General features: G+C 55.5%; 1 protein-coding gene across 5 annotated transcripts in view; it reads right to left on the minus strand.

The window, feature by feature from the left end:
* VWF (von Willebrand factor) overlaps positions 1 to 10,401 on the minus strand; it is a 155,074-nt gene that overhangs the window by 84,214 nt on the left and 60,459 nt on the right. For all 5 annotated transcript variants that reach the window (XR_003791012.1, XM_029204364.1, XM_029204363.1 and 2 more), the window contains 3 exons: positions 4,161 to 4,297; positions 3,604 to 3,742; positions 2,527 to 2,627 (listed from right to left, as the gene is read on the minus strand). Coding sequence is in view for 4 of the 5 variants with exons in the window: in XM_029204364.1 (XP_029060197.1) it covers positions 2,527 to 2,627; positions 3,604 to 3,742; positions 4,161 to 4,297 (377 nt within the window). In the remaining variant the exon portion in view is untranslated. The remainder of the gene's footprint in view (positions 1 to 2,526; positions 2,628 to 3,603; positions 3,743 to 4,160; positions 4,298 to 10,401) is intronic.

Genomic DNA, 10,401 nt, shown 5'->3' on the forward strand with positions numbered 1-10,401 from the left:
CGGCGAAGCAGTGAAGCCGGGGAGGCGTCTGTCCCCTCACCCCCGTCTCAGTGTCCGCTCTCTTCCCTCCTAGTTCTCAGGCCCTGAGCACCTCAGGCTCCCCAGGTCACCTCTGGCACACCCACCAGGTCTGCCGTCTCCACCCTCCCCCACTCTCTATGCCTGTCTCCTTCCGTCCCCGGGGCTTGTCTCAGAGGTTGGCTCAGCAAGGGTTAGGAGGGTGCGCGTGCTGGTGGGAGCCAGGCCAGGCTGCCCTTCTCCCGGCCCGCAGTGCCTCAACTGTCCGAGATCAGGGACTTGGAGAACGCACTTGCTATTCGCTATCTGAAATAGCAGTGTCACTTCTGACAGGATGAAAAGTGTCAGAGTCCCCTCTACTCCGCTTGGCCTAATGCCGAGCTGCGCCTGCATCACAGCCAGCAGGGCCCCGCTGCCTGAACCTCAGGACCCGTGCCTCACCCGGGGAGCCACTGGCAGCCCCTCATCCCACCATATCTAGCTGCTGCCCCCCGGGGGGGTGGGGGCCCCGCCCTGCCGCTCCCTGCCGTCCTAACCTCCAGCAGGGGTCTTCAGCTTGGCGGTCCCCACAAACCCCGGGGTCAGCATGGGGACACGTTCCCTCCACCCCATCCACAAACGCCCCCTTTCCTCCTCCAGCCGAAACACATAGCGCATTCCCCAGGCCCCGGGGTCGTCTGCCCCGTCCTGAGTCTTGACCAGGGAAGGCTTCTTCTCTTTAGCCAAACTGACCAAACACAGCCCCAGAGATAACCCTGCAACTCATTCCCACAGAAACAAGTCCCCCTTCTCTCCTCAGAGGAGACAGATAAACCTGAGGCAGGGAGATCAGCCACCCAAGACAAGACCAAGATATGTGTGCCTGCTGAAGGCAGGGAGGGGCACCTGACAGATCAAGACCCTCTCGGTGTGGTGGGAGATGCCTGAGAAAGTGGGACGGCTGACAGGGGCACCACCCTCGAAGACCAGGGTGCAGGAGACCCAAGTTCTGCTCTCACTCTGTAACCAAATGACTGGGAGTCACTTTCCTGCTCCAGAAAAGATAGGATCTTTATTTCCAACTGTACTTGAGGGGTTGATAAGATCTCCAAAAACCTTCATGTTCTATAGTGTGTGGTCACAGTTTTATTTTTTATAAAAGAAAAAAAAAGGCGTTAATCTGGAACTTTCTCAGGGTCTTCAAAGACAAGAGAAAGAAAGAACATGACATCACGAGGATGGAGACCACCAGGATGTCATCGAGGACACCCCAGGCGCCCATCACGGGATCATACCGAGGGCCTATGGAACACGGAATCTCCAGAAGCAGGAGGGGACACTCCAGGGATCCTAATGTATTCAGGGCAGGGGTTCTCAAAGCGTGGACATGGGACCCATGGCAGGGGGTGATCCCTGAGACCCTTTCAAAAGGTCCACGAGGCCAAAACTATTTTCATAATCACAGGAAAACGTTGCTTGGCTTTTTCCCTCTCATTCTGTACAAGTGTGCAGTGGACTTTTTCAGAGTCTGCACGACAAGTAATATTGCAGAAGACTGAACCCAGAAGCAGACGAGACTCCAGCTGTCTTCCATTAAGCCAGCCATTAAAGAAATTTGCAGAAACATAAAACAATGGTATTCTCACTACCTAATTTTGTTTCGGAAAACAGATTTTTTAATGTTTATATCAATGTGTAGACGCTTTACTATTGTTATTTTTTAATGAATTAATAAATGTCTCTGATTTAATTTCTAATCTGGTAAATATCAATGGCTATAACCTCCATAAAAGATCTCGGGGTTCTCCATAATTTTGAAGAGCGCAAAGGCATCTGAAGACCTAAAAGTGAGAAGCGCTGGTCTACTGGGGGTGACACTGCCCGGGGAGCTGATCGGGTGCGCAGTCCTGGGCGCGTCTCCCAGCCCCCATGAGCCTTGCTTGCTTCGTTTATGAAATGGCAGTGACAATACCTTCTAGGGAAATTTCCAGAGGGAAAAAATGTATCTGGAAGCCCTGTGAAATATATGGCTCCCTCTCCAAGCATGACTCTAGGGCCACAGAAAGCAGAGGAAGTGGCCCCTAGGCTGCAGAGGCCCCGGGACCACGGGAGGGATTTGGTAGTTCCCAGGACAACCTTTCACAGGCAGTGGGTACAGGACACAGGGTCTTGGCTGTGAGTCCCACTGTGAGCGCCCCGCCCCGGGGAACACCCCCTGATTCCAGGCCTGGTTGCAGCCAGGAGCCTGGGCAGCAAATCAACTGCTTCCCCAGCCCCGCGTGAGCCCACCCAGTCCGGACACCCCTTGGGGTACCAGAGCCCAGCACCCGGGAACTCCCGGGGTGAACAAGCGGCGCCCAGACAGCAAACACCAGCCTCTTATACACAGAGAGGCCTGTTCCTCACTCTGGGGGCGCAGGGCCGGGGGAGAAAGGAATTCCCCTCCCACCCTTGAGCTCTCCCCCCAGAGCACAACGGGGACTTTGTAAGGTCTGGCTGCAGGGTGGCCGTGCTCAGGAGGGCACCTACCTTCACCAGCAGCCTCCCGCGGCCGTCCCAGTCTATCTGCAGGTCCTCCCCGTAGCTGAGGTGCACGGAGGCCATCACGGTGTGCTGGATGCGGAGGTCACCTGGAACCCAGCAAGGACGGGATTTAGGCTAAGATGGGGAGAGGGCAGGAGAGCGGCAGGCAGATGGATGGTAGGGAAAGATGGGGTATCTCACAAAGGACTGTAGCAATGAAAGCAGTGAGTTAGGGGGCAGCTGGGGATGTCCATGAGGCTTAAGGTGGGGGGGGGGTGTCTCAGAGGCAAGGTGATCAGGGTGGGTGTAGTGCAAATCGGGGTCCCCCAGGAAGGCGCCTCCATATCTATCCCTGCTGTAGCCTGCCATTCCCTGTACTGCCACAAGGGGGAAGCAGAGGCTACTGCATCCTTAGCTGAGGCAGGTGCCCGAGCCTGGGTCCGTTTCCCATCGAACCCCTCACCCCTGAGCATTTCCTGGGCCCCTCTGCTGTTGCACATGCTTCCAGGCTAAGTTACTCAGTCCTCACGGCTGACTGGTGCTCTGCGCACAGCTGAAACGGCAGTTTTCTCTGGGGAAGAGGTAGGAGGCATACCTCTTCCCCGGAGAGACACACATAGCATTAACACACATAGGCACCCTCAAGTTCACCATGTGCAAAGCCGGGATAATGGGCCATGGGCTGGCCAGTGGTCTTGAAGAAGAAGAAGAAGAGGGGAGGGGTCTGGTAGCCCCTTTGAGGGTGAAGGTTGGAAACAGGCTGTGCAAAATGGTGCATAACAACCTGGCAAAGTCACTGAACAGGTAGATTTTCCTACAGGTCATGGGGTCATCTGGCTTTGCCCCATGACATCTTGGGGTCTGACCCATCACCAGCCACCCCGCCCCCAGCCAGCTTCCTCTGCTCCTCCTCCTCCAGGAAGCCTTCCTTTCTTGCAGGAGGCAGGCCAGGACACCCAGCCTGCCCTCCAAAGTTAGCTCTCCTGCACATTGGCGCAGAAGAGGTGGCAGCGAGCACTGCTGAGGGGCGGGGGCGCTGAGGGTGAGCTGGGCGGGGGGCCTGTGGGGGAGGAGGGCACCCACCTTGCAGGAGGGGGATCTGGATGTCCTGACCATCCATGGCAACGCCTCCCCCGTGCTTCAGCTTCACGACGTTGCTGTGCTGGCTGGGCAGGCGGATGGTGACCGAGCGGGTGCAGACCGCGTCGGGGTCGTCGGCACACTGCCGGGAGGGGCACGCCGAGGGACGTCACCAAACCCCCGCCAGCCCTGCAGCCCAGCCCCCGACCCATCCACTCGGGGAAAGCCCTCCACCTACGCAGCCCTTCTCACACGGAACCACTCCCCGGTCCCAGAACCATCTCTGGGAAGGACCCGGGGTTATGCCACAGAGAGGCCCAAAGCCCAGGCCTCCCCAGGCCCAGCACCATCCTGCTCTGGTCCTTCATCAGGATTCTAGGCCTTGCTTGCCCTTGTTCCTTGGGCCTGTTGTTCCACAGGCGCTCAGGGTCCTCAGGGGAGCCCTGTGCGCCCTGTCTGTCTTCCCCTTTGCTCGGCTGTCCAGAGGAAGAACGCGCACACGGGGCCGTCTTGCCCCCCTCACCCCCGCGGTTGCCCTGGGGCTGCCTGGCGAGGCTCACCTGGACAGTCTCTATGATGATGGAGAAGGAGTGGTCCTGGCAGTCCCGGGCCAGCAGGTACTGGCAGACCCCACTGAAGGTGAAGTGCCTGTTGTCAAAGCTCTTGAAGTGGGATTGTCCTGTGATGAGACATTCCCCTGGGGGGACACAGGGAAGGGGAGAGTGTGTGTCCCAGCGGGTCCCCTGGCGGGACACAGGGGAGGGGAGAGTGGGTGTCCCAGTGGGTCCCCTGGGGGACACAGGGGAGGGGAGGGTGTGTGTCCCAGCGGGTGCCCTGGGGGACACAGGGGAGGGGAGAGTGTGTGTCCCAGCGGGTGCCCTGGGGGACACAGGGGAGCGGAGAGCGGGTGTCCCAGCAGGGCACCTCCTGGGGGTGCCCCTCACCACAGCCTATAAAGGGGCTCCACGGGAGGACTCTATTCAGGCCCCACTCCTCTGGCCCTGAGAGGTCAGGGCCGGGTGGGTCAGTTCCACGCCTCAGGGGAGTGACAGCCACACCCAAGGAGTGGCAGAGCCAGACCAGAACCCGTGGCTCCGGCTCTGCGCTCTGGGTTCACCGTGGCCCCCAGCCCTTCCCCACGGCCGCTCCAGGTTCTGGCTCTGCTGGGGCCAAGGGCCTCGGGCCTGCAGAGGCCTTTCTCTGCGCTGCCATTGTGGGCACTCCCCCCTCCACGAGAGTCCCTGAGGGCAAGAGGGCAGAAAGGCCGCCCAGAGCAGTGATGGGGGAAGGGGGAGCCCAGCAGTACAGGGGCCAGGACCCAATCCTCACCCCCTCGCCAGCCAAGGGGCAGCCCTCAGGCCTCCTCCTGGGCAAATCCATGCTGTGACTTCAGCTGGGGCCAATGGGGGCCCAGGACCCCATCTGCCCATGTTCCCACCACTGCCCGAGCCAGCTGACGCGTCTGGGGATGGGTACGAGGACGCCCCGGCATCACCCTGCCGCTCGAGCCCTCGACGCACACCCACCCAACAGCTACTCCATCCTCCCAGGCCCCAGTGCCGGCCCGTGGTGCTGGCCCAGTGCACCTCGGACCGCAGGTCGTCCGTGCTGGGCGAGGGGGGCTTTGCTAATGCCGCCAGTGACTCCCCACTGGCCCAACCCCAGCTCAGCCCACAGCGGACCCACTGAAGCCGAGGCCCGCATCTGGAACCCTCCCCAGCCTCCCTTTACCCGTTTCCTCTCCTCCTTGCCTTCTACTCTATAGAGAAAGCAAAGCAGACACACACCACAGCCATTCCATAAAGTAGGGGCCCTCCTTGCCCTCCCAGTGCCCCCTGGCCTCCAAAGAGCAGAGGATCATCCTCCATAGCGCCGCTCTGCTCTGCACCCCCAGTTCCCCCAGGAGGGTCCTACAGCCGGTCCCACCTGGACCCATCTCCAGGGGCTGATGCTGAACCCAGTCACACAGTCAGGGGCCCCCAAAGGCCTGAGAGGGGTTCCAGCTGTCCACCTGTCAAAGACAAGCCCCATCGGCCCCCTGCCTGCCACTTCATGCCCAGATTTGCACTGAAAGACACAGCAGGCATGGGGGGGCGGCGAGGGGAGGTGGCCGGGGGGAGGGGCAGGACCGGCTTTGGGTCCAGGTGTGGTATGTGCCCTTGGTATGTGCTGGAAGGCAGGGGGAGGGCGAGTAGCCCCAGGTTACAGTGAGCGTCCCTCTGCCTGGTCCCCAGAGCAATTAACCCCTTCTAAGATGGAGTGGGCCAGGAGGGCACACTCAGCCCAGAGAAATTAGGAGAAAATAGGGAGGCCCCAGATCATCCTCACCAGCGTCATCTTCTGTGATTAGAAGAAATATACATGTCTTTGTCCCTGATTCCTGACACAGAGCTTCTAGAGCCCTAGGAATGTCCTGGGTGAGAGGAGCATCTTGTGTTCTAATGAAGCCCCTCTTAGCGGGCCCCTCGAGAGCTTCAGGATGGGAACTGGTTACAGAAAGACCTAAGTATGATTAGAGGGTTGGGACTTTCAGTCCCATCCCCCAAACTCCAGGGAAGGGAGAGGGGCTGGAGATTGAGTTAATGATCAACCAGGCTTAGGGACTTCCCTGGCGGTCCAGTGGTTGGGACTTCGGGTTCGACCCTTGGTCGGGAAGCTAAGATCCCACATGCCTGGCAGCCATAAAAACAAAACATAAAACAGAAGCAACATTGTAACAAATTCAATAAAGACTTTAAAAATGGTCCTCATCAAAAATATCTTTAAAGAAATAATAATCGTCAGTCGTGCTTATATAGTAAAACCTCCATAAAAACTCTTAATAAACAGAGTTGGGAGGGCTTCCAGGTTGGTGAACATATTTACATGTAGGACACCCCAACTCCACAGGGACACAAGCTGCTGTGCCCAGCGCCCTTCCAGAGCTCACCCTGTGTACATCTCCATCTGGCTGGTCATTTGTCTCCTTTAGAATATTTTATGTAATAAACCACTAATAGTATGTAAAGTGTTTGCCTGAGTTCTGTGAGCCATTCTAACAATTATAGCTGCCATCAGAAGCAGGAGCACGTGGACGGAGCCCTTCACCTGCGGGGTCTGTGCTAATTCTGGGTAGTCAGGGTCAGAACTGAACTGAATTGTAGGACACCCGGGTGGTGTCCAGAAAGTCAGAGGATTGGTTGTTGTCGGGGGGGGGAAACACACACACACATGTGGTGTCAGAAGTGTGAGTAGAAGCAGATCGTGCCTCCCCGTTGCATTGCCCCACAAGGAGGGCACGAGTGACGGGTCACTGTTTGTGGAAGTCCGAGCAGAACAGGCAATGAGTTAGGGGCCAGGGTCATCCCGAACGATTGCAGCCCCGGTGGAATTCCAAATCCACGGGTGTCACAAGAAAGCCTTTTTAAAATGGCTATTTTTCGGAAGCCACCATCATTCTACAAACAGAATGACACGGCCCTTTGTATCACATGTCTTGGCCCCATTGCAGTGCGATGGGTGGGAATTCCTCCCCCAACCTCTCTTTGTTTTCTCAACAGCACTCTTATCTGAGTAAGAAATTGAACTTGCATTATCTCTGACAATGCTCAGGAAAAGAGGGGTCAACGAGAAAATATGCAAACATTCGAAAGCAAAACTTCTGGGTCAGAATCTAATCCTCTGATCTGATTTCCTGCTCTGACCTCCCCCTGATTGGCGTTCTGGAGTTTCTCGGGAATCAGAAATCTAAATACTGTATTATATTTAGCTTATCTCCTTGGTACAATTGAGGGATGGGGCTGACCACACGGGAAACCCAGGAACACAGCTGAGTGAGGTGCTAGGGAGCCGTGGGCCCGGGGGCTGGAACAGGAGCCAGAAGAATGGGCCACACGTTGACACTCGCCCAAGCTCTGCCCAGAGGTCCCCAAGACGCCCAAGTTCTGCCAAGAGGATGCCCAAGACATTCCCAGACAGCTGGTCAGCAAAAGGCAGCCTGACAAGCCGCTGGCCACCAATGGACGCAGCAGGTGGGCAATAAAAGTTCGGTGAATGCGTGCAAAGCAGGTGATTCTTAAAATAGCAAATAGCATAAAACCAAGAACAGCCAGGAGTTAAAGCGAGTCCACTACATGAATAAGAATCCTCCCTCATGGAAAAAAAGAAGAGAAAAACAGTCTCTCATTTGATGGAAACATGTTACCCCTTCTAAATAAGCCCCTTTGTTCGCAGGAAAGGAGTCTCCATGGGGCTGTCCTGCTCAGCTCATTGGCTTCTACCCTTTTCCACGCGGCTACAGAAAGGCCAGCCCACAGGCCTTCTGCAAAGCAACTCAGGCTTCCTCCCAGCATAAATGTTCACCAAAGCCTGCCTCTAAATCACATTAACATAATCTCAACCAAACATGCAAGACGCATTTCTAAGTGCTCTATGGGCACTACCTCATTTACTGCTCTGGTGAGGCTGGCATTATTATTCCCAGTTTACAGAAGAGAAAACTGAGGCACGGAGAAAATCTCGCCCAAGGCCCCAGAGTGGCCCAAGAGGAATTTGAACATGGGCGTTCCATCAGACTCCAGAGTTCATAGTACTTGACACCGGCCAGTACTGCCGTATGGGGTGGCTGCAGTTTCCAACAAGTTTCATTTCATGGGGATACTGGGCACACGTGGCAAGTGCCAAGGAGCACAGGTACATCCAGGTCTGGACGTGGAGAAAGCAGAGGAAAAGGCGACGCATGGCCTGGCCTGAAGGAGGTCTGGTGAGACTCCAGGAACCCCAACGTGGAAGTTTATCTTCCTTCCCAGAGGCTTCAGAACAGCCAGCTTGAATCCCAAAGCTGAATGACAGGGATGGCTTTGAAGGCATCAGACATTATCCCGAATCAAACGAGCAATGCGTTGCACCAAGGTCCTCCCTCCGGCTCCAGACCAGGCAGGTGCATGGGCCTCCATGCCACCAAGCCCAGGGAAGGCTCAGGCTCTGTCTTGCCTCCTGCCCCACCTGTCCCAGCCACACTCTGCGTTGCACCACCCCTCCCCATCCCGGGCTCCTTCGTGTCTCCATCCTTCTCTGACCCTGCTTAATGAAACAGCTCTGGCTGTGACGATGAAAACACCTAATGTTTACCGAGTACTTGCTGTGTGTCAAGTAACCACAGCTCTCATGGGATGAAGCTGCTGTTATCATCCTATTTGACAGATGAGGAAACTGAGGCTGCAAGTGGTCAAGCAGTTTGCCAAAAGTCACCCAGCTGGTAAGCCTACCAGGCTGAGTCCACAGCTCACGCTCCCAGGCCCAGGACCACGCTACCTTTCCACGTTCATAGGACTTGGGCCTCAAATAAACTTCCCAGCTCCAGCCAGGAGTTTGAAATTCTGTCAGCACAGCTTTATTTGTTTGAGGAATAGTCCCTACTAACAGGCATGCTCCTTCCTCATTGATCCCAACCAAATATTTATGATTCAGTGGAAACTAAATTAGCAGAGCCCCAGGCACCTGGGGCTGCCCTAATCCTAACCAGAACAGAGGTGTGCCAGGAGCAGTGAAGGCCTAAGGAGCCTGTAACAGAAGCTCCAGCCCCTCTCCATACAGACCGATGCTCTCCTCAGTGATTGTTTTCTCCCTCTCACTCCCAAACATGAGGTTCTCTGTGCTACGTAGACTTTAAGGTCCCCCCGCTCCATGGTCCCCACCTCCTGTATTCACATCTTGTGTGATGCCCTCACCTTGAATGCAGGCTGGACATGTGGTCTTGTTTCTAGCAAATATAATACAGCAGAAGTGAAAGATGTCACTTTGGAGAGCAGGTTTTTAAAAGACTGTGGCTTCTGTCTTGGCTGTTCTGCCTCATTCTCTCTGAGGTCACTCACCCTAGAGGACGCCAGCTGTCATGTCATGAGGCAGCCCCAAGGGGAGATCCACAAGGTGAGGGACCAAGGCCTGGCCACCATCACATGAGTGAGCTTCCGAGTGACTCCCTTCACTACAGAGGAACCTTCAGATGAGGCCACAGCCCCAGTCAACAACTTGACTGCAATTTCATGAGAAATCTTGAACCAGAGGTACCCAGCTAAGCCACACGCAGATTCCAGACGTACAGAAACTCTAAGATAATAAATGTTTGTTGTTTGCTAAGTTTGGGGGCCCTTTGTTATACAGCAATAGACAACTAGTACACTCTCATCTTACTCCAGGGAATCAAAACCCAGATCTCTATTTCTAAGAATCACAATGTTAGCTCCTCCAGGGACTGCAGAGAAGCCCCAGCCTGCTCTTTGCTTTACTAGCAGAGCCAGACATATTCTCTTCCAGAACCTTCCCATCAGAAGCTCTGCCAGCAATCTCCACCCTGGGAGATAAGACAGCCCCCCTGCCAGCTGACTCTCGGCAGGTGTAGAAATATGCTGTGTGCTACAGGTAGAAATGGACAGGGAGGCAAGGACCAACTAAGCTCCAGATCTAGAAAAAGAGGGTCAGGGTTTTGAACGTGCAGAGCAAGAGGTTATTGGTTGTGTTGCACAACATCAAACCACTCAGTAGACCTCAGAGCTGGAACTAGCTCTCTTCCCATCAAGGCATCAAGAAAATTTCGTGCATTCTCAGCAAAGTTACCACCCAAATTTTGAATTGAAGACCAGGGGGTTACATTGTCTACTCCAGACTAAGCACTCCATCATGTACACAGTGGGTTTTTAAATAATTGTTGGATGGATAGATGGACGGATGGATGGATGGATGGATGGGTGGGTAGGTGGATGGATGGACGGATGGGTGGATGGCTGGATGGCTGGATTGATTGTTAGGTGGTTGGGTGGATGA

The sequence above is a fragment of the Monodon monoceros genome, unplaced genomic scaffold (genome assembly GCF_005190385.1).
Source record: "Monodon monoceros isolate NGI ecotype Baffin Bay Population unplaced genomic scaffold, NGI_Narwhal_1 Super_Scaffold_6, whole genome shotgun sequence".
In the NCBI taxonomy this organism is placed as follows: Eukaryota; Metazoa; Chordata; class Mammalia; order Artiodactyla; family Monodontidae; genus Monodon; species Monodon monoceros.